General features: G+C 48.6%; 1 protein-coding gene across 3 annotated transcripts in view; it reads left to right on the top strand.

Annotated features, from left to right (window-relative positions):
• Positions 1-27,528, top strand: part of LOC142571896 (uncharacterized) — a 67,739-nt gene that overhangs the window by 19,389 nt on the left and 20,822 nt on the right. The window contains exon 2 of one of the 3 annotated variants that reach the window (XM_075680584.1): positions 8,199-8,260. In XM_075680584.1, the coding sequence (XP_075536699.1) occupies positions 8,199-8,260 (62 nt within the window). The other 2 variants (XM_075680603.1, XM_075680593.1) reach the window with 2 other exon arrangements.

Raw genomic sequence — 27,528 nt, 5'->3', positions numbered from 1 at the left:
CATTTTTTTAGATAAAGATTTCATTCAATTGGAAGACGAGAAACATTTGGCTTTGTAGTATACTGTTTGCAAGCAGACGACAAACGACGGAGGTAAACTTCCGGGGAGGTCACCGCTTCCTGATTGGCTGCTCTCTCCGCCCCGCTGTCGCAAGTTTTGCATACTGGAACTTTGTGACGTTGCAGCAACTGAACAGAACGCGTATCGAACAAAATATCTCCGATCGCGCCCCAGTTATCTATTAAATGCAGGTCGTTCTGAAGAAGGACCTGGTCAGACTCAGTAGAAATTCGACGATAAAGGACACAGTTGTCCCCGAAGAGACGTATGGATGATGAAATGCCGCAAGGGAGGTCATTAATGTAGATGAGAAAGAGAAGGGGACCAAGGACTGATCCTTGTGGAACTCCAGAAAATACCTTGCTTGAGGCTGAAGAACATCCACCTATAACAGTGTACTGAAGGCGGTCGGTGAGGAAGCATTTAATCCAGGCTAGAATTTGCGGGTGTAGGCTGACAGAAGAGAGTTTGCAGATTAGTCGTAGATGGGGAACACGATCGAATGCATTTGAGAAGTCTAAGGATATTACATCAGTTTGAAATAATGAATCTAGGTTTAAATGAAGCTCGGTGGTAAATTCAAAAATTTGCGTTTCGCAAGAAAGACTAGACCTGAAGCCGTGTTGATTGGCGAAAAAGAACCCGTTGTTATCAAGGTGTAGGGCGACTTGAGAATAAATTATATGTTCCATTAGTTTGCATGCAATGCATGTTAAAGAGATTGGACGATAATTTGAAGGATCTGACCGGTTACCACTTTTGAATACTGGAACTACTTTGCTGACCTTCCAGTCATCTGGAAGCGCGCCTTCATTGAGGGATGAATAGGAGTATATAATAGAAGTATGGGCAAATCCCCGCGCAGCTAGGTGTGAAGTTCTGGGGCTACAGCTGCAGACTCGCCCCTTTCCCTCCCCTTACCTCCTCCACCGCATTCATCCCTCCATTTACCTTTCTCCCTCTTGTAAATTCTGCGTCTCTCCCAAAGGACACTTAAACCACATCATGTGGTGGTGCCCTAATCACCCCCTTTCCTCAAGCAATTAATATTTAGTGAGGAGCAGTGGGAGGCTGCCTTGCACAGCTCGAGGCCCGACCTTCAGGAGGCCATACTGAAGTGGGCTGAGAGGATAGAGGAGCCCTACTTCAAGTAGTTCCTCCCCCCACCATCTATTCCGTTGCCCCCTTCCCTTTAAAGAGGGACAAATAAAGTTTCTCATCCTCCTGCATGCCGCCGCTGATGGCACCCCGCTTTCATTAACGCTGTGGGGATGCGCGACTCTCACGCGTCCCCTGATATCTTGTTTTCCCGCATAGCTCCTGCAGTGCGGCTTCGCCGCGGGGCCTGGCGCCCGCGGCGGTCGGAGTGGTACAAGCGCAGTGCGAGAGATGGCGCGAGTGTTGCGCTGCTCCGGGGTTACTTGGGTGCGGTAAAGACAAGGCTCTTTGGTTCGGGAAAGCAAGCAGTGCGGACGTGCCGTGCCGCGCGTGCGCCGATCCAAGCTTCTGCGAGACTGTCTCGCGTGGCCGCCTTCGAACGCGCCACCGTTCGCGTGACCGTACACGCGAACGACAAGGCCTTGGGATCCAGCGTGGGGCGAACATATTCGCTCGCTATCCGGTCGCGATGAGTCGGACTTCTAGATTTGTCGCGCGCCCATCGGCATGTTTTGTGGATAGCAACTCGGCTAGCAGGCATTGATCTATGAAAGGTGCAATAAATGCCCTTGTGATTGTTTGCACTACTGTGTTGTCGTTCCTTTGTCCCAAGAGCACGGGAGGAGAACTCCACAACGCGCTTAATTGTATATTGTCACGTGGTGGTGACGTTGAAGAACACAGTAGCAATACTGTGAAAGATAAAACTAACTTTTATTGGCGAACCTGTGCCCACAAAAACAGGCTACACTCAAAGCGCAACGATAGCGGCGAACACGGTCGGCGATCGTCGAAAATCTGATCAGCGGGTCAAGCGCGTCCGCTTTTATACATCAGTCGTCGAATGTTCCAGACTAATCGTTGGGACCCGCGTGCCTTCCACAAAGTTCTACACCATTCGCGTCAGGCGATGAAATCAGATAACACAAGGTTCGGCGACAACAGACAGCGGATAGAAGCATCGATAACTTTCCGGAAACTTCGCATACATGCAGGCGCGTCCAGCGCTGTGCGAATAACATTTGTTAGGCGGCGAAACGTGGTCGCCCGGTAAAGATAAGTACACGTGTCAATATACTGCCAAATTTATAAAGCAATTTTCAGTGGTTTCATTGGCTCGTAGAGAGACTAGGCTATAACTGCTCTAAGGTTTAGCCCTCTACTTTGTGCACTATTTTAAAATTATTTGTATTATTTATAAGGCGTTCTAGAGGTCCCCGCAATGATTTGAAAATTTCAGTACTTATCCTGTCGATCTACTACTTGAAGTTTTCTCGAAGATGCTGTAAAACATCTTCCGTATCCTGCAAATTTTCACCCTGATCTGACTGGCAAAATGTAACGCTGCATTATAGCTACAAAACTTCCCGGTCCGTAGGACGACGTGTCAGAAAGGTGGCTGCTCGCGGCGTGTTTCAACTTGGGAGAGAGAGAGAGAGAGAGCAAGGACAGGAAAGGCAGGGAGGTCAACCAGAAGAGCATCCGGTTTGAGCCGGTGCACTTCAAGTATTGCACTAATGCACGATTCGCCTTTCGTGCTAGTGACGGGTGTGGCCACAGTCCGAGTATCTTTGACTCGGTGAACGGTCTTAAGTCCAATCGGTGTAAAGTTTCCCGCAGAGAGAGGCGTTAATTGTACATCGTAGCGGGGGCACGTACACAATAGGTGCTCGATGGTCTCCTCGCAACCACAGGAATCGCACATCGGGCTCTCGACCATTCCCAAACGATAGGAGTATGATTTAGTGAACGCTACTCCCAGCCACAAGCGTTAGAGCAAGGTTGCTTCGCCGTGGGAAAGGCTAGGTGGCAGTTGTAGCCGTAGCGTGGGATCCAGTTTATATAATCGGCAATTGATGGCACTTGAACTCCAGAGATCTTGCGACTTTTTGCGGGCATGTAGGCGAAGTTCCCTGGCAGCGTCCGACCTCGCCAAAGGTATTGAACGCGTCTGGGCATCTTCGTGGGCAGACCGGGCAGCCTTGTCAGCCTGGTTGTTGCCGACGATGCCACAGTGAGCAGGAATCCATTTAAATATAATGGTGTGTCCTTTTTCCAGAGCATGGTGGTGCACTTCCCTGATGTCAGATATCATCTGCTCGTAAGTTCTGTGACGTAATGCAGACTTTTCAACTTGGGAACTTGCTGGTAAAGTGCCGGGATGTCTTGCTGAAAACGTTTTGGTTGTCTTGTTAGTACGACCGTTGGGATGAACTGAGGCTCGTGTGCCTCGGATCTAAAATGATAAGAAAGACTATCCAGGCTCGTGAAATTCAGAATTCCGACCTCGTCGTGCGATTTTGTTTTGCGGTCTGCTTTAGATTCTTCAGTACGGAGAGGGGCGAGCATTCAAAGTTGTAGGTCATAAGCTCGCTCCTGTAGCGTTAATATGCCTGACGCATTGCAAGCTGCACCCCTCATGAAAGCCTATACTGTACGCGCAACGCTGTCTACTTAATGCACATGAAGAAGAAAGGAACGCGTTTCCTTGTTGACTAACGGAACTAGCCTCTTGGAGAGCCGTGCGCATGCATGCCGAAGCGAACGCAAAGGAAAAACCACAAATTAACTTTTTTTCTCCGAGTTAACCTTTCTGCTTTTGTGCACGCGTTGCGCGCACGAAAAAGCGCGAACACAATGCGCTTCCATTCACCTTCTACCTTTTGTAAGGGAGCCACAGACTACTGAGGAAACGAAGACAGAGATGATAATAACGATAAAAACATACTCGATGCGAAACAAACCGAACCAAAACAATTTCGTTGGGACGAAAAGAAACAGGAAGTAGTTAACTAAGAAGGAAAGGAAAAAGAATGGCCTTCGAATGCTGTGCGGCGTAGCCTACTCGAACCAATAAAGTTGACGATGCCGTTTGTAAAACAACGTGAGTGAAAATACCACGTTTTTATCCATACGGAATCTAAAAAATATTGCCTGTGGCAAATAGCACATTTCTGATTCTTGAACTGGATTACTCGAAGAGGTGGACATTACTTGTACGAGAAATCAAAACGCATAAGCGACTAACTATCAGAACTTCACTAATTAAGTTGTTAATTGTTACTTTACAGCCCACATATTGCAATTTACGATTTGTAGCCGACGAGTTTGCAAGGTATATTTATACTTAGTACGAATTCTGAGGATGGCACGGATTTCCAGATGTGCACCGTCAGACTTGAGGAAAAAAATGCAGCGTTGTTTCACTTGATGCTGTCAATTGCGAACTCACCGGCTGGTATTCGTAAATTTCAATATGCACCATAATTAGGTTAAAAAAAATTCGGGTAGGCTGTGTCAAGGACGCTGCCGCAGTGGGGTACATGAAACGTGCATGCTGCAGAGGGTGTATGGCCACTATAGGGTACAGAAATGACGTAGCGAAATGCACCAAGTTACATTTACTCACGCATAAGAAAACATGCATGCGTAACTTACGTTACAGCTAGTAGGCGTCTTACGGTCTGACTTTGCAATCGTGCTCGCTCCCTATTATCAGTGGGCCCGTCTGTTTTGCACAGGCTGTTTGGGTACGAGGGTAAAGAAATGATCCCCCACCGGTGGCGCCCGCTCGAGACTGCCCTGCGCCGCTCGAGCCAGCCGCACTCGTATACATATATACGATGCTTGGTTGGCAACTGCGTTTGCTTCAATCTGCTGCGTTTGCGCTCGCTGCGGAGACGGACACGTTCCGCTGTAATCAGCGGGGTTGGATATCTCTGTTTTAGAGCGCAGCTCTTTGGCGTCCGTTCCTGGGTTTCGCGTCGTCGTCGGCGTCGTCGTCGGCCTCGTAACCAGCTCCGCCCCCCTTTCATCCCCCCAGCGCTAGCAGCGACCGACTGATACCGCTGGATGCCGCTGACGCCGCTAGAGAGTCAAGATAACGTGACTGCATAGAACACCGTCGCCGCCATGCAGAAAGAGGAGGAAAGGGTCCCCCCCCCCCCTGTTCTTGTGTGGCGGATAGCTGGGGTTGACTCACTATCGCCGTCAGCGGCATCAGTCAGTCGCTGCTATCTCTTCCCTCCTCCCTTTATCGTGTTGTCCGCTTGCTGCGCGCGCTTCTGCCCCCATCGTTTGCCGCTGGGTGTACACGCCGCCCCCCTCCGCTTCCGCTTACTGCTGGTTGCTCTCGACGGCGGCGATGAGCCTCCGCTTCGGCGGCGCGAACTGCAGGGTCTTCTCGGCGGCGGCGATGAGCTTCTGCTTCAGCCTCGCTTACTGCTGGTTGCTCTCGACGGCGGCGATGAGCCTCCGCTTCGGCGGCGCGAACGGCAGGGTCTTCTCGGCGGCGGCGCTTAGCCTCTGCTTCCCCCACGGCTGTGACAACCTCGCGAGGCACTTGTATAGATCTCGTCTTTGAGAATCAAGCATTGGTGTACCAAGTCGAACATATATCAGTCTATTTCTCCGACCACAAAGCTTCCTTCATGACTGTCAAGAACTGTTAGTGGAGTCTTTGTTAAAGGAATACGTGTGAAAAATAAAAAAAAATTATGTCATAGCGCATACATGTGTTGCTCGATTTCTTTGCCTCAATCTATCCAAAAGGTGAAACAGCTTATTTGCTGCGCTCAAATTTCGCATTAGGAAGTAACGTAATCGTCGGTAATTTTTTTTGCTGCCCGAGTGTCTTCACGCCATTTTCAGCAGTATGTCGAACGCGCGCGGGAGAGGGAGGGGGGGAGCATAGCTGAGCAAGCGTGACATTTCTGCAACAATCGCACACTTGTAGGCCTTATAACTCGCGATGAGCACCAGTTTTGATTTTAATAGATTATACCTACTATGGCACAATGAGCTCTCTCAAACGCAACCATTCATGCGCTCGGCCAGGTGGACAGGCGTATACTGCTGAGCTAATAAGCCAATCTGAATGCCGCTCGCGGGGCTACATTTTGTTCCGATATCATCGTGCGTGGCGCGACAACGGTGCCGTCCGTGTGCGCGACACATGCACTATCGAGTAATGGCTTCCCTCCTCTAGCTGCACAACGATACCAAACTAAGGCGCGTAGGTTGTACGGTTGCAAATATACGATCGATTATGGCATAACATGTTTTCGTTACATGCGGTTCTAGCAAACGACGCCCTTGGCCGATTTTAAGGACGTTTCACGTCAAGCATAATTCGTAAACCTTTTTTTTTTCATATTTTCCATTTCTCGCTTTGTTTACTATACGCTTCATCTTTCTTAATTTACAAGCGATCATAGTATTTTAACTTTTTCCGTACACCATGATCGGATCCAGGCCAGGGCTTTAGACCCAGGATGCTATGCTTAGAATTAAGAAGAGGCTCATAGAAAGGGCCACTCGTGATACGAGGGTCATGCTCGGTCTTGATGTAGAGAAGGCTTTCGACACTGTAGCCACACGGCAATTTTTCAGGCCATTTCGGATGTTAACCTTGGTGTACGGAACGTCCACCCCGTCTTTAGCCAAGGGACAAGGCTCGCCCGCGCGAAGGCTCTTCTTGCCGAGGCTGCTACGGATGCTGTCTTCGTAGACGCCACCCAGGTGGTCAGTCGCGAAGCCTTTTCGGTAGCCGTAATAGACGCCCACGAACGAGCCTGCGACGCACTCTCTGTTTACACCAAGAATGCGGAGGTGGCCGAATAAATGGCCATTGCACTCTCTCTACTAGATCCACAGCGCTCGGTAAATCTATAGTGGTTCTAGGGCAGCCATTCGCGCCTTTGCTAGGGGAGTGGTAGATGCGAAGGTTTCCAAGTTACTCGAAGGTAGATCCATTAGCCTCGCACTCTACGGTTTGGTTTCCAGCCCATATTGGCGATTTCGTAGGAGGACAGCGGAACCTTAACGAATCCGCTCGTAGGGCCGCGCGAGGACTTGCCAGCCGCGCTCCACTCCAGTCCTGCTCCACTGCACTCCACTGCTCCACTCCTCGTCTCCTCCTAAAGCCTTTAAAGATCAAGTTCAGACATACAAAGGGCTCACCAAGCACTTCTATTTAGGACGTAGAGAATTCTCTCTTCCAAACAAGGGACTTAAAAGGGTGCAGTCAATCACCCTCCGCTTGCTACAGACGAACTCGTACCCCAATCCTTGGCGTGCGTATGAGCCGAATCGACCCGGACTACAACGGATCATTCAATTGTGCACAGTGTGGTCGAGATGTGAACTTGGGACACATGTTTTGGGGATGTGCGACGCAGGCCTCCTATCTGGAGGACAAGAACAAGTGGGACGACGCTCTTAGGAGCAGCGAGCTACAAGACCAACTCTGGGCTGTCCAGAAGGCCCGCGAAGCGGCGGAGAACCTAGGGCTCCCCGTCCCGACGTGGAAGGTGCCCTCTACACCTAGTCCAACAGTCGGATGTCCTTCAGGACCCCATTCGGAAATAAAGTTTCCCCACCACCATAGTACTTTAAGCATAGCAAGGCAATGGGTATCTGCACACATGCGTAATAATTGCGAATCGTTGCACTTATAACGCAATACTTTTTTGTTGAAATTGATTAATTCGCAAAATAAAGCCACTTGAAGCCATAAGCACGAAGTTTAAGCAATCCATGTACTATAACCGTCGTTCACATGCTGATTGAATCGCCATGTTTGCAGCTCCCGTTGACAGGCGCACCATAGTTCCCTCTGGCAATTTTTGTTTGAAACTCTGCTGTGCGAAGTGGGTTCGAAGTGTGGTATGAGAAATAGTTGACAGGAGTTTAAAATAACGCTCCCGCTGCGTCTTCGCTGTCTCTCCACGTCTTGTTCTGCGCTTCTAAGCTTGCGAGCACGCCATAGCGCCGAATTGCAACTGGTTACCGCAGATGTCAGAGGCCGTATTCACGAAAGACCGCTTACGCTATAGAATTGTTCGTAACAGAAAATTTCAGACAATCATGATGCTTGGTCCCAGATTAGTCAAGGTGGCCTTCTAAGCTTTGTATCACTGATCGCGTGCTGGTTTGGTGGTGAATGTGACCCGCCACGGTGTTCTTTCACGCATGCGCAGGCTTAAGCGAAGAGGAACTGGGAAAGGTGCTCGACTGCGTCCAGAAGAACGTCAAGCCAGAGGTGAGTCGCACGACCCTGTCCTAAAGGACATGCGCCAAAAATCTAAAAAAAAGAAACGTTACATTAAACAGAAATGAGTTTCGCTACACATATTGAGTACACATTTCTCTGAACTGATGCTGGTCACGTGACATTTAGCAAATGGGTATTCTTGGCGAACATTCCGTGTAATGGAAGAGTAATTTTTTCTGCTGTCGGCGCCAACTATCTCCGAAAGCACCTGGCTGCTGTGCTCGACGGCAAAGGTTCGATTCCACAGTGGGTCAGATTAGTATTATTATTATTCTTTTATTCAAGCGAGGCGAGACAGGAACCTACCCTATATATACCTACCTAAAAAGCTTCATTGCCTGTATGTATACAGTGTTCTAAAACTTGCGTATGAGCGCAGGTACTAATATTTGTTTCTAGAGTTTGTAGAGCAACGAACGCGTCATGCATTCTATAGGTTCACTTCCCATCGGTGGAAAGTTTTGAGCGACGCTTTCTTTGCCTAACCTCGCGGGCTTGGCGTGGCTGCTGCGGTTGTTGGCTGCTGTCGGTGTCTCGGCGGATATATTTGCGAATATCGTGTGCGTTATTCTTCGCAGTTTTTTTTTTGTGTGTGCCGAGACTACATTAAGATAGAGACTGTTTTGGTAACGCACGGCTGCGACTGGACGTTCGCACGCCACTCGATCGTACAGCGCGCTCTATATTGTACTGCAGCCTACGCCTGTGTGAAGCCTTTTTTATGAACACATCCAGACTTTCCTGACCGCGGCTGCTCCATGAGTGCTGCTGTTGTCTCGCTGAATAGCTCATACTTAAAGAAAATGAACCATACGCGCCCGATGGTGGGATCAAAGCTCCGTTCCCCCCAGCACAGCAACACGATGCTCTAGCTATTATGCCAGAATCGCTTCTTTTTTTTCATTGTATTTATTACGAATATAACACGTACTTGCGTAAGATATAGCGGTCAAAAGTCATAGCCGCGTCTACAAGCACAAAACAAACACTTCACAGTACAATTATCAAAGTAAACAGTTCTCTAAAAGGGAGGCAAAAGGGTACACTGCATCAACAATAATTACCAGTCTCTTTGATCATACAAGTCTTTCAGTTGTGAAATAATCCGAATGAAATGTCGCTGCGAAGGTACAATTGGATCTGCATTCCGATCTGGCATGCGAGTTTTCCATAAACTGTGCAACGCCGTAAGTATATCCGCAAGTAAAAAAGCAGATCTTCACATTTAGGTGGCATAAGATATCGCATCCTATGAGGACTCACATCAAGATCCATTTATAAAGGTTCTTTGGAGAACGTCCCAAAACAAGACGGCGGCCTTGCAGTCAATAAATCAGGGTTCTATAGTTTCCGGTACATTACAGAGAGGACAGCCTGGTCGAGTATAGAAAGGCGTATTTTGTACCCTTCGACTATGCCACAATCGCACACAGTGTACTTATATCGCGCCAATGACATGACCGGCATCTTTGAGATGATAGCCGCGTGTGTAACACTGCGTAGCACGGGTGCGCATACACGAGCGCCAGTTTTACATTGCGCCAAAGACGCAGGAAGGAAATGGGCAAATTTATATGGCATTTGATTAACCGCTTCACAAAAACTTCACTTCGCACAGCTTTCCTTCCTTACTGCTCTTTAAATTTTTTTTTCTTCCCATTGTTTCGTTTTTCTCCTAGATTCCTTTGTTACTGTAGTTTATTTTTGGATGTTTCGTATAGCCGGCCCTTTTAATAAAGAATCATTTAACCAAGAACAACAACATATAGTTTCTTTTTTTTATTTCGAACGCTTTTTTTTTAAAGCTTACAAGCTTTTATCAAGACACGTCACTACACATGAATTAAACGCCTAGGCGGACATCATTTGCAAGAAAAACTAAAGCAATTCATTCACTAATTAAGCTACTTACATCAATAAAGTTCTTAATTACACATGTTGTGGGATATGTCTAAATTGGAAAGTTGAAGGTAATCGTCATAGAGTTCTTCTTCCGTGTTTACACTTTTCAAATGGGCATATAGGCCAAGTAACCGACGTCAATTTATTCGTTAAATTTATGTGACTACACACGACATGTATTTTATGAACGATTTTAGGACTGTTTATCGCCGTAGTTAAGGGAAGCGCTGGTTGTACCAGTGAGAGCTTAACTATTAGCATAATTATTCAAAGTTTTGGTATCTAATTTCTACAGTGTGCTGTCTGCAGATATGTTCGCCACGACAGGGCACATAACTGTTAGTCCAACATAATGAGAGAAACAATTTTATCTAAATGTTGCATAAGATTGTCACAACATGACATAATCGGCCACGGCGGAGACGAAGTAATATACCTATTTTATTAACTGAGCCTCCACGCACCTGCATGGATAACTAATGTTAGTGAATAGGTAGTAAAAAGTTAGTAACGGTCAGTCAAAGGAAGTAACTGCCGCAGTTACCAACTATTTAGTAGCTTTCTATTTTGTTTTAACAACGGTGGCCCCATTCATTGCCATTCCTGCAGAATTGGAATGGGACACAAGTGGTACATCAGCATTAAATGTGGCAAAATATATGTCGTACTTATCTGCGCCCCTGTACACCTCTCATCAACATTCTTCCCTCAACAAGCATCACATTTCGCCTTCGTCCTCAGTATATCGCCGCGTAGACGACAGACACTGTGCATCCTCCTAATAAGGTGTTCGCATTTCGACATAGTTGGTGTGCGGTGTAGTGCGTATACATAAAAAAACTAGAGGTGGGCCAAATATCAAATTTTTCGAATATCAAATCAAATAGTCAAACGCGGACGCATACAAGGTGTTTCAGCTAACTTTAGCCAGAGTTTGAAAATGTGCGGACGCTCTCTAAGACGATGCGACCAAATGCATCTTGCTCACTTTTCTATGTAGTGTGTCACGGTATATATTGTATCTTGCTTAATTAGATAATTAGTCAAGATTAATTAACCAAGTTCTGAAGCAACGAATTCCAATTAGAAAGCTGAAGAGCGGTTTGCAAAACGTCTGAATAAACAGTTTTCGCCTTTCTATATATATCTGTGAATTATTAGTGTTTTTCAGCTTACTGCGAAATTCGACTTCGAATTTCTCCGATATAGCGTGCGGGAGGCGCACGGCCAGACTAGAGAGAGAGACGTGCGCTACCCCCCCCCCCCCCTCCGCCTGTCTCACCTTACGCGGGCTTTATCAAGTGCCCTTCAACGCTGGGTGCGCATCAAGCCACCGTCCTTCTCGGCTCACCCTCGCACGCTTCCCCTCGCATCCACAGTACGCTATAGCCACCATACCCACAGATCCTAACGCAGGGCGCGATAGGATCTTATCGCGCATGGACTTTATACGGAACTTCACGTCAACGCCGACGGCGAACGTTCGCCTGGAGTGTCCATATAATTGTTATCGCAATAAAAAAGAAACTGCTACGTGGCGACACTGCCACGTACACTGAATGGCAACAAACAAGCAAAACTTGCAGGTTGTCATGTAGGCTTCTGCCGGAAAACCTAAAATAAGGCTTTCCTTCTGCAGTGCTTCAAAAAAAAAAAAGTGCCCTTATTTCACTTGTAATAACTTGCGATACTTTGTTTAGTAGACAGAGAAACGTCGGTTCTTGTGAAATATTTGGTTCCTCTTCGAATACGAATACGGGATGGTTAGTGCGAAATATTTTATTCATATTAGAAAGGATGAAGTTTAGGCAAATCCATGTACTTCCCACAATTTTCATACTGGCACAACCGCCCTCATTGTAGCTCCCGTAAGTTCCCGTAGAGACTAGCGCCAGAGTTCCCTCTAGTAATTATTGTGTGAAACTCAATGATTCTGGACATTCCGCCATTTTATTCGAGGCGTGACGAAGGCACGACACGTACGAAATGGCGCTGATGGGCCCGATTTGCTTTCATAACGGGACGCAACCTTGACGCTTTGCCTAAGAAACTGAAATGAAGTGAACCTAACATTCTTGATAAAGCAAAACAGCCTTCCTCCTCAGTAAAAATAAAGCAGCTAGCCCAAAGCGTACGCTTACTTGGTCTAAAACGCCTCTCGCTTCCATCGTCTACTACGTGCAAGTCGTCGGCTGCTTGATTAGCTAGAATGCGCGTCTCCGGGAAACCGAATGAGTCGTCGTATATTGGCGCCAACGCTCTTGTTTTCTGCCTTGAGACAACATACGTGACCCACCAGTGCTGATGAGCGAATGTCCTAGGCCGCGTTATCGCTATCTCGCCAACCGCAAGTGATTCAGCCCGACTCGGCTGGCTGAGAAACGGCCGACTATCAATAGCGTTGCGCGCGCCAGAAGTATTCGCTTGTGCGACGCAAGCGACGGCACTGCCATCTCTTGCTCACTTCGCCGCTTACCCTCACCGCATGAGGTAACTTCAAGGCCCCGCCTTGCGGTTACCTTCAAGTTACCCTTTCACTGCCGCGTTTAAAGCAGTGAAAAGTGGAAAACGTCGCAGAAGGTTTGCGATGGTCAACCAATATTATATCAAATAAACGTGCTTTTAAGAAAAATGATGACCCAAAACACAAATGTCAACACCACCTGATAGCGATGCAAATAATATGAGCACGCGTTATGAAAAAGTTGTCATGGCCCCAAACTTCGGGGAAAATGCGGCGATACGCATGCCTCTCGGTTGCCATTGCATTTGGCTGCTCATTAGCATAATTCGCGCGGCTCGTCGCACCGCAAATTATGGTGGGAAATACCTGCAATGGCGACTCAGTGCAACGTCACGCAACGTCAAATTGACATTTACGAAACGGCCCTTCCGGTGACGCTTCTCACGGGATACTCCTTCAGCCAATCAGCAAGCTCACATGGCGGTTATCGTGGACCACCACCCCATATTCGCAAAAGTGTAAATCTATTGCACGGGCTCCTGCAAACTACCACTCAATTTCTTATTGAAGCGCTTACGTCACAATATAGCTTCCAAGGTGCAGAAAAAAGTATTAGTAGATAAAATTTGCAGCTCCACATCACGTTTAATGATGTCGATAAAAACGCAAAATTGCATTTTGCAAAAGTTCCACTTCCCGGCAGAAATGTCAAAACACGTGACCTCTCGACAGCCAATCAGAGAGTCAACATGGCGGATAACGACGGCGTGCAGCCGCTATGCGTGTCGAGGATAGAGCCCCTGATCCCCGGTAGGCGCAAACAGTGACGTCACTCATTGACATCTAATAATTGAGGGCGTGACAGTTGCACTCTTCGGATGTTCAGTTTCACTTTCTGTGTTGGGAATCAATCGCAAGGTTCTTTTGGTTTAAAAAGTGAATTGGGGGTGTAATTTGCATAATTACTTGAGTAATTACTACATCGAGTAATTTTCAAATGTATGCCTCTGCGGCTGTTCGAGCGCGTGTATCCACCGCCGCGTCGTGTTCGCTAACGAACCACAGATGCACTTCCTCTTCGTGCCATGTACCGATCTGTACGGGAGCTATTTTCTCGAAGCGCAAAGGCAGGCGGGTCATGCTTTCTTCTTGTTTATTTTTTTTCCTTTTTTTTTAAGAGGAGCCTATAGAAGCCTCTCCTGCATTCGTGTCATCGGTGCGGTTAACAGAGAGCATCACCGGGCTTCATTTGCCTTCTTGTGCCACTTTCTATACGTAATTTTATACCGGGTGTACCGGTTAACTTGGACCAAGGTTTAAAAAAAATCCAAGAGCTCTAGAGAAATCGTACCGACTGCATAGTAGCGGAAGTCGTGTGTACTTATGGCCTGTATTTTTTTCATCACGAAGTATTATTTAATTGCTTAAAAGCAATTAATACTAAGTGAAAACAAAAGTTAATAAAGCGTGAAACAGCGTGAATCATAGCGCAAGTCATAGCGCGAAAGAAGCCCACAAATAAACGCAAAGTTGCCGAGGCACTTTGCGTGTATTTGTGAGCTCCTTTCAAGCTCGGAAAATACATTTATCTAGCACGTATTGAGCAACAGAAAGCTGTGTCGGGAGTTTTTCATGTTGCCCTACAATTTCCTAATTTACACTTTTCATCTACTTATAATATTTCAGAAGCTTATTAATTAATTAAGGCTAATTATGCAGTTAGGTGCAATTAAATAAATAATCTGAGTATCTCCAAGCGACGGCAAACAACATTACCTTGGTTCTTTCCAGCTATACGTGGTATTTGCATATTTTTATTGCTTGGCTCAAGTTACCTGGGACACCCTGTATACGGACATATTGGCCCACTTTCGTACAGACGAAAACCAACACAGCGGCTGCTTTTCGGTGCCTCGACGACGACCACCTTAATATTCGCAGATACTTGGAACTGTAAAGGATAACGTTAGAAAGATGGCACAGAAGAAACTGGGTCCGTATTCACAAAAAAGTTTTTACGCTAGAACTGATCGTCAGAGCAGATGCCATGTCCAATGGTGATGTCGGACGTATTATTATAGCATTCGAATACATTATTATAGCATAGGCAGGCCGGCTAATTACAGATATCACTTAGGAACGTAAAGCTTTATGAATTTGGCCTCAGAAATTTTTGCTTACTTCTATTATTATTTGGTAGATTATTTGATCAATCAATGCGATTCAATTATTAAGCATGGTCTCAAGTAGCGCGAACTTGACGAAACACAAGAACGAAGAAAGGAGACACACGCCAAGTGCTACAAGTTAGCGCTGCTTAAGACCATGTTTAGTGTTAACCAAATAGCCCAATTTTCTGTTCTATTATGATTTATTAAGGCAGCCGGATCGAAGTACTTAGACTCAGCGAGCTTGCTGAAAGCCCCACCGTGTTTGATATAGGCCTATATATATCTATTCTGGCCAGTCAGAGTGTCACCGAGCCGAATTCACAAACTCTTTTCGTTCGTGAGAACTGCTTGTTTTCGTCCGCATCTGTCGGCACAAGACGTCTTGCTACAGCTCCACCACGACGTCACAGAGCCAACTACTATGCGCCACAAGACGTCTTGCTACAGCTCCACCACGACGTCACAGAGCCAACTACTATGCGCCAAAATGACAAAGCCGTTTTCGCTCTCGATCTTCGGGGCGCGTTCTACTATGTCAAACATAGTAGCATTCTCGCTAACGTTTCCACCACAGACTGCGGACAGAAGACTTTCGACTACATCCGCGCTTTTCCTTCTTATCGCGCCGTCTACATCCGCCTCGATTCCACTGAACACGGCCCGTACCCACAAGGCACACGGGGTACACCTCAAGGAGCGGTCTTGTCAGCTCTACTCTTCATCTTGGCCATGCTGAGCCTCCCCTCCCTCCTGCAGAAGATCGACGGGATACACCATGCGCTCTGTGCTGACGATATTACAATTTGCACCAACACCGGCTCTCCGGCTCAAATCGAGGAACGCCTACAACAGGCGGCCCTTCTAGTGGACACTTACGCCGCTTCTTGCGGCATAGTGTGTTCCCCATCCAAATCGGCCCTCCTATCGGTCTCCCGCCTACCGCCACCCCAGATTTCTCTCCCGTCCGGCCCCGCCCCGTCGGTCCAGGACCTTCGGATTCTCGGGGTTCACCTCTCATCCTCCCTGGACACTAAGCGTACCATAGCTGCTCTCCGACGAACCAGCGAACAAGTGAGTCGTATGATTCGGCGGGTCTCTACCAAGCGTGACGGCCTCCGAGGGACCCAGTCCCTGCAGTTGGCCCAAGCCTTTGTGACCAGTCGGGTCCTCTGCGCCTCAGCCTACCTTCGCCTGCGTCGTCACCACGAAAACCAGCTGGATATTCTTCTCCGCTCCGTGTACAAGCCGCGCGCTGGACCTCCCCATCGCTACTGACAATCGCCGCTTTGCGGTCCTGGGGGTACACAACTCCTTCGCAGAGAACGACAGAAAGCTGAGCTAGTTGGTAAGGGTTCATTATGCAAAAAGGTAAGGCGTGCAGACAGGACACAAGAGAAGTGGACAACACGAACGCCGACGTCGAGCGGCGTTCGCACTTCTCGTGTGTCCTGTCTGCACGCCTTACCTTTTTGCATAATGAATCCTTCGCAGAGCTGCGGGAAGCCCATCGCGTCAACCAACTCACTCGTCTGTCGCAGACGCCTTGCGGTCGCTGCCTGCTACACAGACTTGGCCTCAACACAATCTCTAACCCGGTCCCTCCCTCCCCGATACCGGAACTCTGGCGCCACAAGCTGTGGGTGAAGCCACTCCCCCGCAACATGAATCCCGAACAACACCCCGGTCGCAGGGAAGCGCGTGCCGCTGCCTTTCAGGCGCGGCACGCGCCTCAGGTCACTGCACGGCCGCTGTGATCACCGAGGGTCACCACGTCGATGGCCTCTCCTTCAGAGCCGACACTGTAACTCATGCAGAGGAGGTTGCCATCGCTTTGGCCGCCTCCCACCCCACCACTCGCATTATCTTGACAGATTCGCGCTCAGCCTGTTCTCGATACATCCATGCAGGGTTCCATCGCCCCGCTGGCGGCTAGTCTCCTTCGGGTCGCCTCCTGGTGCTTCAACCCTCACTCCATCAGAATAGTCTGGACCGAAAGCATATTTAACGCCAGCAGACAAGGACGGAAGGGCGACGACACCACAATGCGCTATCGTCTCCCTTCCGTCCTTGTTTGCTGGCGCTAAATATGCTTTCAGTTTACCAACACGCCCAACAAATGGCAATGCTGAAATTTAGTCTGGATCCCAGGCCACACAGGTCTTTCCGGTAACGAGGCGGCGAATATGCCGCTGCCCGCGCTTCTTTCCTCCGGGACGCTGCCCCTTTATGTCCTGTGTCGGATTCTGGCAACTCGAGCCTCACACGCTACAGCGATATTCTGGATTATTACCGCTCTTCGCGCCGACTCTACCCTAACCCTGCACGCGGTTTGGCGAAAGCGGACGAACGACTACTACGCCGCATTCAGACCAATACTTTCCTTAGTCCGGCGGTCGCCCGGCACTTCATGCTGGAAATCTCAGGCATGTGCCCGACTTTTCAGGTCCTTGCCGATACCTTTCACGTTGTGGCTTCGTGCCCCGCAACTCTACTCTCCTTCTCATCCCCTTACCCCATCCCTACTAGAGAGGCTTGGGAGGAGTACCTGCTCGGCTGATGTTTACCTTGGAAGCTCAACGTTCCTTGGTGACGCGCGCCCGGGCAGCGGTCATCTCCAATGGCGTCTCGGAATAGGGGCTGCCACTCAGGCGCACAGCAAGCAACTCTCTTATTAACTTCTTGAATAAAATGTTTCTGCCACTACCACCTTGTTATTAGCCGACCCCCCCCCCCCCCCCTTAAAACCTATGTTCGCTGCCACGATATTGGCGAACGCCTGACCTTGTGAAACGTTCTAGCGCACGAACTGCTTTGTATATATGCCGCAAGCTAGTTCTGATTCCGCGTACACAAAGCAGGCAGCTCTAATGTGCGTTAGAACTGGCGTAACATCAGACGCTCGCCAATTGTAAGAGCAAAGGGTGGTCGGCCAATTACGAACAGTTCTCACGAACGAAAAGCTTCGTGAATTTGGACGCCGAATTTTCGCAATATCATTATGACTGACCATATTACGGCACAGGCGCGCTTTCTTTCCTTCCTTTCTTTCTTTCTTTTTCTTTCTTTCTTCATGCGAGGCGGAAAGTTTGATGCGTGTCGTGGTTCGCTTGCATAGACAGTGCATGATTTTTCTGCGCGCTATATCTTCGACGGTCTCCATGAGTCACCTGTCATGCCAGTGCACTTCGTGGGGAAGGACGCATGCCATCTTTCTTTTTCTTCTTTTTAATTCGCGCCGCCATGGGTAATGACCAGTAATGCCAGGCGAGCGATGTCGCCTCGAGAAGGTTTCGAGTGTTCTGTCCGCACGCACTAAAGCCTCCGCTGCTATTTTCGGGTCAATAAAGCGCACACACTGCGCCGCAAACTACTTAACCAAAGACGGTGACGCATATACGGCGTCGCTCTCTATCATCTCGCTGTGTAACGGACGTCGTCGTTCGCCGCTCCTCCACAGCGGCGCACCAAATTTGGCTAGAACGTTTCTCTTCCTCGTACTTCCCGCCAGCGCGATCTCGAGAAGGGGCATTAAGTGACGGTCGCGCGTAAACGGGCTGCTACAGCTGCTAGAGAGTTAGTTGCTATTTTCTTTCTTCGAGTCGAAATGAAGTAGGTGCAAAATGTGGGCAATAACAAATAGCCGGCCGGTCTCCCAGGAAGGGACGGAAACAAAGGGTGAATTCCCTTCGCCGGCACTCGAGAAACGCCGCATTGTCTTCATTTTTCCTTTGTTCTTCGAAATAAAAGCTCGCCTGTCGTTCAAGGCCGCTCGCGCGACGGTTCCGCCAGTCTTCAACAGCGCTTGTTCTAGATGTGCGTTCACTGCGGAAGAACCCGCGAGTCGGTCTGCTCTTTTCCTCTCATCTGCGTCACGCGTTACGAGCTGGGTCATCAATAAATTTAACTCTCAGAGGACGTGCAGACAACAGCCGACGCAGCTAACTGCGTTAGCTAGACGTAGCTGCATGCAGATACGGCAGTTCTATCAAGGTCGCCACTCGAAGCACAAACATATGCTTTCGGCGAGCGCGCAGTTTGACTCTGGTGGCGAGGTGAGACGATCGTTGGTCTTAGAAGAAGCGGCAGGAAGGCGGTATCTGAGTGCCGAGACACTGAGAAGCGCAGTAATTCGGGCTGGTCGGTCTGTTAGGGAGATTGTGTAGCGGTAAAAGGACAAGGAGGGACACGCGATACGACAGGATACACATGTCGTTTATATCCTACGTCCGTATCTTCTCTTGCATCTTATGTCCGTCCTTGCCCGTTCGCTGCCCAGTCAGCCATTGTGCCGTCGAGAAGCACTTCCGTATCCATTATGGTCAAAATGTAAGTGGTAAATTGGTTCCTTCCTCTGTTATACTGTATTCATCGCATTGTGCATAGCGCTTCTCACGCAATTGTTGACGCGACGCGTTCGCAGCAGCTGTGAATTAGGACGTCTTTGACGACGCGCTGGGCCCCGAGTCATGCAGCGGGATTCCGCGTGGCCACGAGCTCATTCATCGCTCTGCAGGTTGAGAAAAACGTAAATGCTAGCGTACTTCCCCTGCGCTGCTCTGAATAGTTGTGGAGTAGTATACCGACAGAATACACACCGCACAGCACTCGTCACATGCGGGTCAACTTCACCTCATATATGATGCTCGCTGACAAATTTCTGCCACCCGACGCGGTAGCTTATATAGTAGCTACGGCGTCGCGCTGCTGAGTTCGAGGTCGCGGGTTCGGTCCCGTCTGCGACGGCCACACTTTAATGGGGGTCCAAATGCAAGGACGCCCGTGTACTTAGATTTAGGTGCACGTTAAGGAACTCTACGTGTTTACAATTAACCCGGAGTCCCCGAACTATACAGTATGTTTTATAATCAGATCGTGATTCTGGCACGTAAAACTGCAGAATTTATTTTAATTAACTTCCGCCGCCGATGGTGACCTTGCCATGCGGACGACACACACGTGGGCGCAACCGTCCGCGTGTTTTATGCAGTGTGCCTTTACTCTTGTATTTAATTGTCTTTTTTCAGCTCCGTTTACGCATTCATTAGAGCAATGAACCAACTATACAGCGCAGGCTAACGTTTTAACTGAGCTCATTTCTAAACATCGCCTGTGGCAGATAGCGCAACAATTCTAATCCTTGAACTAGATTGCTCAAAAAGGCGGCCATTACTTTCGCAAGAAACTGAAACGCAAAATTAAGCGAAATATTACTAATCAACTTTTAAACTAATTGCTTTAGAGCGCATATTGCAATTCACGAATGCCGGTGAATTCTCAAGGTACATTTGATTGGAATGCATTTTGAAACTATAGCACCACTTATGAGACAGGAGCCGTGAAACTTGGGGTAAACTGCGCTACATGTCCCACTGATTTTTTTTTCTTAACAACACGTCTTTTTATGACTAAAATCACAGCGCAAAGCAGACAGGACGCGCGGAAGAATTAACACATGGCACTTACTCTCAACAGTTTTTATTGTGAAAATCGATGTGCAGCGTATACAGGGTGTCCCACGTAACTTTGGCCAAACATTAAAAATATGCAAACGTCACGTGGCTGAGCAGAAAAAAGGTAATGTTCTTTTCGGTAGCTTGGAGATACTCAGATTATATATTTTACATTCCGCCGAATTAGTCCTAATTAATCAAACAGCTTCTCAAATATCGTAATTAGATTAAATGTGTCAATGGGAAAATTGTAGAGCAACATGGAAAACTTCCGATACCGCTTTCTGGTGCTCAATACGTGCCACATAAAATTGTTTTTTCGAGCGTGAAAGAAGCCCTCCAATACGTGCGAAGTGCCGCGAGCGGCCAGTCGCGCGGCAATTTTGCGTGTATTCACAAGCTTCTTGCGTGAGAAACGAATACATTGTTAAGAATGAACGCGTGAAAAAGAGAGGATCGCGATTTTGTGACTGTGGTGAAAACGTTAAAACAAATCTTGTTTGGCTGGTTTCGGAAGTATGCCCTCTTGGGATAGTTCGCCTCGAGGTCAGCATCCGTTGTCGCACTTGGGTTGAAGTGGTCACTGCCAGCCGGTTGCACAGCGGGCGTTTGTTGTTCTGCAGCAGCATTCGTCTCTCCACTTGCATCAGGCAAGCGCAGGGAGGAACGGGGTCCCTTCTTTGCCAGCTCCTTCGGTTGCCGTGGGAGCCGCTGGTACGGCTTGGAGGCGAAAAAGTTCTGCCGCCTGGTGAGGCGGGAAGTCGTCGACCGAATTTTGGCTAGTGAGTGCTCTGGTCAAGCGAGGAAACTCACAAATTAAGACGAAAAAGCGGGTCCCTGAGGAGCTCACGTCCGCTGGTGGCACACTTCACTTCACTGTTTTTATTAGCAACCTATCGCACAGCAAGGCATTCAATACACAATACAATAATGTAGAGCTGAGTGTCTCATTAGCCATGCAGTACAAATGGGCATATTCTGTACTACGATCATAAATACGAAAGACAGCTTTCTACAATTTCGCATAGGTAGAAAATTGCTACAGAGGCCATGTTTGTTTGCTGTCCACAACAGAACTCTACCAAAGCAATTTTTTTCGTAACAGTTATTTGTGAATGATAAGATTATCAAGAGCAGCAGATCGACATTTTTCGCATACTAGCAACAAGAACTTCTTTTTATTCCATACAACGAGTATACTTGCTAGTCCAAACAACATACTATACCTACTCAATTTTCTGCATAGCTCTCCTTGTGTTAATGTGCCCATACATATCCAGCAAATTATATTGAAAATGTCTATAGTCTTTTTTCATATGTGGTTTTGTTTTGCAATGCAACCGTAAGACCACTAGAGTTTCATTCAGATCTGTAACATTGCGAAAAATGTCTCAATACGAAATTCCTCGCGAGCATATTGCAGATGTTTCTTAAAATTTGTAATACACTTCGTTTGTTCTATCGTCACCTGTTCCAAGACAATAACAACAGATAGCGCTAAGTTGCTCTTTTTTATTTGAGTAACAGTAAATGCAGGAGAAACATGTGTCAATCGGCGGTTGATCGTCAGTAGAGGTTGATGCACAAAGATATTATTGAACGCGTAGCTTCGGGACACGGATAAATATTTTCTAAAAGCAACGCAAGCCGGCTGCATTCAATGCATCAGGGAAACCTGCTCAGAACGATTCTCTTTTGAATGGTTTTCAAGACCTTCCTCTAATACGCTGAACGTACATTACGCACTTTCTTTAACGGAGCCTATAGCCTCAGTTTTGTGCGACTTGTTTGAAGCATAGGACAGGTGTTAGAGCTACGTTACGAGTTTCATCATTGGCTGGAGGTCATCAGTCACGAGAATTTCGGCGTCGACTCTACAGGGAGGCGAAAGCACTTCAACTTTTCTAGAACACTCGTGTCTGGCGCAGCATGCTTTCTTTCCTTATTAAGATTATTCGTCACTTTGCCGAAAGGAGACCCCCTCCCACTTTTGCCGTATTAATGAAACCACTGAAGAGTGTTGAGCAACATTAATACTTGCACAATTTTACTGAAGCAAGCTCAAGAACATTCTAGCATCCCGATATCCGTGTACGGTAGCTATGTAATAACCTTTGAAGAGGAGGGTGCAAGTGTGGGAGCAATGACTGTCTGCAGAAAGAATACGTTGCACAACGTTTATGCTAATATTGAAATATGCCGGAACATTTTCTAAAGATAGGCTAATCAGGAGACCGCCGTAAGAGCTATCGGAATTCAAAAAGAATAAAATATCAGTAAGAAAACTTTTCTTACTTTTCAAGCTTTTAGAGCTTTCTTTTTGCAGCGGGTTTTCTCTCAAGCAGTTTTGAGATCCACATTGATATCATTTCTGTGCAGCGTAAGCCACGCATAGCAGAACTACCGCAGCAGGTCTATGCGATACTTATTAGAGCAAAATATTTCTTATAGTACACTGCTGTTTAGCTTATCTTTCAGTACAGTGGACACACCGTACAACCCAACTACACCAACGTGCTCCGGAAAAGATTTATCCATGTCCTTCCCTTTCTCTTGCGATAATGGAGCGTCACTTGGCATCGCAAGAGTTGGTAGAACTCTCGGCTCTGTTGTGGTCGTACCCGCTGGTACGAGTTGTTGGGAACTCGGCGCTGACGCCCGTTGTTGCACCTGGGTCGCAAGCCCCAAGGGTAGCGTTGGCCTGGCGGCCTGGGGTACAACTGGAAGCATCCGAAGGTCCCGGCAAAGCATGAGTCGACTGGTAACAACAAAACAACTTGTTTATTCTAATATCGCAAAGAGTTGGCGGTCAGGTTGACCGAAGTAGAGAGACGGGAGTGCACTTTACTCAACAGAAGAAATCGGAGCCCTCCTTTTGGCGTCCGGGGGCAGCTGTTTTTATACTCTCGCAGTTGAGGGCAAGAAGGAACCCCTCAATAGACGAGCACGTGATTGTACAATGGGATAAGGTGACGCATACTGTCGTGTCGCCGCCGGTCGGGCACAATGGGGAGGAGCAGGTGGCTCACACTGTCGTGTCGCCTCCGGTCGGGCACAATGGGGAGGAGAAGGTGACTCACACTGTCGTATCGCCGCCGGTCGGGCACAATGGGGAGGAGAAGGTGACTCACACTGTCGTATCGCCGCCGGTCGGGCACAATGGGGAGGAGAAGGTGACTCCTACTGTCGTATCGCCGCCGGTCGGGCACAATGGCACATACACTCACACACGCACATGAAGACACGTGGCATCGGAACATGCCTGGACGCGCTTGGCGGGGAGGCGTAGCGGCGACGCCGAACGGGCCAAAATGTCTGCCGCTTTGTTGCAGTCGCGCCGGCTAAACCGCGCGTCGTAGGCGAAACGTAACAGACCGCCCCGCCGGGGGAAGGAGATCCCGATGGACAGGGGACTGCATCCGCTGTCCGGAGGGATGTCGCTCGATGATGCTCATAACCGAAGTCGGGCGTCCCTCGACGTTTCTTGAGCGCAGCGCACAGAGAAGGCCTCGTTCTCTCGTTCAGGTTCGCACGGGACACTGCAAAGTGACTTCGGGAGAGTTCACATTTTTGTTCTCGTTCCCGGCAAGCGTTAGAACTACGCTGAAACTCAACCGCTCAGTCAGCAAGCACGGCACAACCCTCACTAAGCCCTGCCAGGCTCTTTCCCCTTTTATACCACTGCCTAGTTCCTTACAGTAGTCTAGCATCACTCAGAACGCGTCCACAAATTGGAAAATTGCACTAGAAAGCATATCATCACTTTGAAACACTAAACAAAAGCAATATGTTAAAAAAATCCTGCCTCAGGAAGAAAAACATCAGTAACAAACAATTTTGAGGCTGATTCCTACGTTAGGGGCTTCGACTTAAGCCATCGGCGTTACCGTTGAGACTCCCCTTTTTGTAACGCACCTCAAAGGAATATTGTTGCAAAGCGAGGCTCCAGCGCAGGAGGCGGCCATTTTTGGGAGAGATGGTCTGCAGCCATTGGAGAGGGCAGTGATCCGTCTCAATGATAAACCTCGAGCCGGCTAGATAGCATGACAATTTCTGAACGGCCCACACGAGACATGCACACTCTTTCTCGGTGGCGCTATACGCCTGCTCACGACTGGTCAGCTTACGACTAGCATACAGGACGGGGTGTTCTACTTCTCCATTTTCCCGTTGGCACAGTACAACGCCCATGCCTCGCTCACTAGCATCGCACTGAACAACGAACCCTTTTGTATAGTCTGGCGATCGTAGCACAGGCTGGCTTGTTAGGGCACTCTTTAGGGCGCTAAAAGCTCTTTCCTTTGTCTCGTCCCAGACGACTGTTTGAGGCTCTGTTTTTCTTAGAGCATCCGTCAGGGGAGCCGCGATATCAGAGTACCTGGGGATGTACCTCTGATAGTAGCCGGCGACACCTAAGAACGACCGAATATCGGTCTTCGTGCGCGGTTGCGGGAAGTCTCGCACAGCGGCCACCTTTATTTCAGAGGGGCGGCGACGACCCTGACCAATCACGTGACCGAGGTAGACAACCTCGGCCTGTGCTAACTGGCACTTAGGAGCCTTGACTGTCAAGCCCGCTTCGCGCAGGCGGGTTAGCACTGCCCGCAAGTGTGCCATATGCTCAGACCAGGATGCGGAGAATATCGCTACGTCGTCTAGATACGGTAAAGCGAATTCTTGCTGTCCCCGCAACACTTTATCCATGAGGCTTGAAAAACAGTATGGCGCGTTCTTCAAACCAAAACTCAACACTTTAGGACGGAATGTTCCCATTGGTGAAATGAACGCCGCATACCTACTAGCCTCTTCTGTAAGTGGAACCTGCCAATAACCCCTGACAAGATCTAGGGTGGAAATAAACTGAGCGCTACTAACTTTCTCAAGGCGCTCCTCGATATTAGAGATCGGATAAATTTGATCCTTAGTGATGGAATTAAGCCTGCGGTAGTCGACGCAAGGACGAGGTTCCTTGCCCGGTACCTCAACTAAAATCAAAGGGGAGGTATAATCACTCTCACCTGCCTCAATAACACCGAGCTGTAGCATTTTCTTTACCTCAGCCTCCATAATATCGCTCTGGCGGGGTGACACCCGGTACGCCTTGGATCGTACTGGCTCTGGGGAGGTAAGTTCTATGTCATGAGTAAGGACAGAAGTCCTACCAGGCCTCTCAGAGAACAGACCTTGAAACTCTTGTAAGAGCTGGTGTAGTTCGGTTTTCTGCTCACGCGACAGCGATGCTCCACTGACTAAGTCACTAATGACTTGACCGGTGTCTTCCCTGTTCGTCACTGAGCCTAGTTCCGGAAGCTCGACCGGAAGCTCTTCAGGAACGTTTACCATCATGCACACCACTGCTTCCCTTTGTCTATAAGGTTTGAGCAGATTACAGTGGTAAACTTGCTGTGCTTTCCGCTTTCCTGGCAGACTTACCACGTAGTTAACGTCCGACAGTTTCTGAACAATTCGTGCTGGGCCCTCCCACTGCACGTCTAGTTTGTTGTTTAGCGATGTGCGCAATATCATGACCTCATCGCCCACCTCAAAACGACGGGCCCTGGCTGTCCGATCATAATAAACCTTGGCCCTCTGCTGGGCCTTTGCCATTGCTTCACCTGACAACTCCTGTGCCCTTCTTAAGCGTTCGAGGAGCTTAAGCACGTACTCCACCACGACTGGGTCGTCGCCCCTGCCTTCCCACGATTCTCGAAGCATGCGAAGCGGAGACCGAAGCGAGCGACCGTACACCAGCTCAGCTGGCGAAAACCCCGTAGCTGCATGCGGCGCGGTCCTTAATGCAAACATCACCCCAGGCAGACACAGCTCCCAGTCAATTCGATGTTCAAAACACAATGCTCTCAACACGCGCTTCATGACGGAGTGGAGCTTCTCAACGGAATTCGACTGTGGGTGGTACACTGAGCTGTGTAGCAGCTTTACCCCACACCTTTCGAGAAAAGTTGTCGTCAAAGCGCTAGTAAACACTGTGCCCTGATCTGATTGGATTTCCGCAGGAAAACCAACTCGCGCAAATATGGACAGTAGTGCATTGACTATCTCAACTGAGCTGAGTTCTTTAAGCGGCACTGCTTCAGGGAACTTTGTCGCTGGGCAGATCACAGTCAAAATGTGTCTGTACCCCGTGGCTGTTACCGGCAGAGGTCCCACTGTATCAATAACGAGCCGTCTAAAAGGCTCCGTAATGATAGGTACCAATTTCAACGGCGCCCTTGATTGGTCCCCTGGTTTGCCCACCCGCTGACAAGTGTCACATGTCCTCACGAAATGGTCTGCGTCCCGAAAACACCCTGGCCAATAGTACTCTTGCAAGAGACGGTCCTTAGTTTTCTTAACTCCAAGGTGTCCGGACCACGAACCCCCATGCGTCAAGCGCAACAGATCCTGACGATAGCATTGAGGCACGATCAGCTGATCGAACTCCACTCCTCTGCGGTCTAGATACTTCCGGTACAGGACTCCACCTCTTTCCACAAAACGCGCATTTTTCCTGGCGATACCTTCCTTGACATTGCAGCGCACGTTTTCTAGGCTGCCATCCTTCTTTTGCTCGGCTATCAAAGCCGACCGGCTGACTTTTAGCAACCTATCAAGTCCGTCTGACGTAGGCGCGATGAGCAAATCTGCAGATAGCTCTTCTAACTTTCCCTTATCGGGCATTTCTTCTCCAGTATCTGGCGCCTTCAACGCTACAGGCTCAATTTTATTCAGTTCGTCAGCTTGCTGCACCTCTGACCCTTTTTCATTGTTCGATAACGTCGGCCCCGCAACTACCGCCTTTGCAGCGAGCTCCCGAACCTTCGACCTGGTTAAGGCCTGAACGCTAGCCTCACCAAACAAAAGCCCCTTCTCGCGCAGGAGGTGATCGGACCTGTTCGAAAATAGGTACGGGTACTGGGGGGGCAGCATAGATGACACTGCCGCCTCCGTCTCAAGCGCTCCGAAAGGTCCTTCAATAAGCACTTTTGCTACCGGCAGACACACGCTATGAGCTTCCACGGCTTGCTTGATCCATGCGCACTCGCCCGTGAACATATGGGGTTCTACGTAAGACGGGTGAACTACATCCATCGTAGCTGCGGAATCGCGAAGCACTCGGCACTCTTTCCCGTTCACGAGGAGGTCTCGCATGTAAGGCTCGAGAAGCTTCATGTTCTCGTCAGTGCTGCATAATGAAAAAAACACAACTTTTGGTGTTGTTTCCGGACACTGCGCCGAAAAGTGACCCGGCTTCTGGCACGTATAACAAAC

The sequence above is a fragment of the Dermacentor variabilis genome, chromosome 1 (genome assembly GCF_050947875.1).
Source record: "Dermacentor variabilis isolate Ectoservices chromosome 1, ASM5094787v1, whole genome shotgun sequence".
NCBI lineage: Eukaryota > Metazoa > Arthropoda > Arachnida > Ixodida > Ixodidae > Dermacentor > Dermacentor variabilis.
The sequence above is the reverse complement of the archived record's forward strand: the minus strand, read 5'-3'. Positions and strand labels throughout refer to the sequence as shown.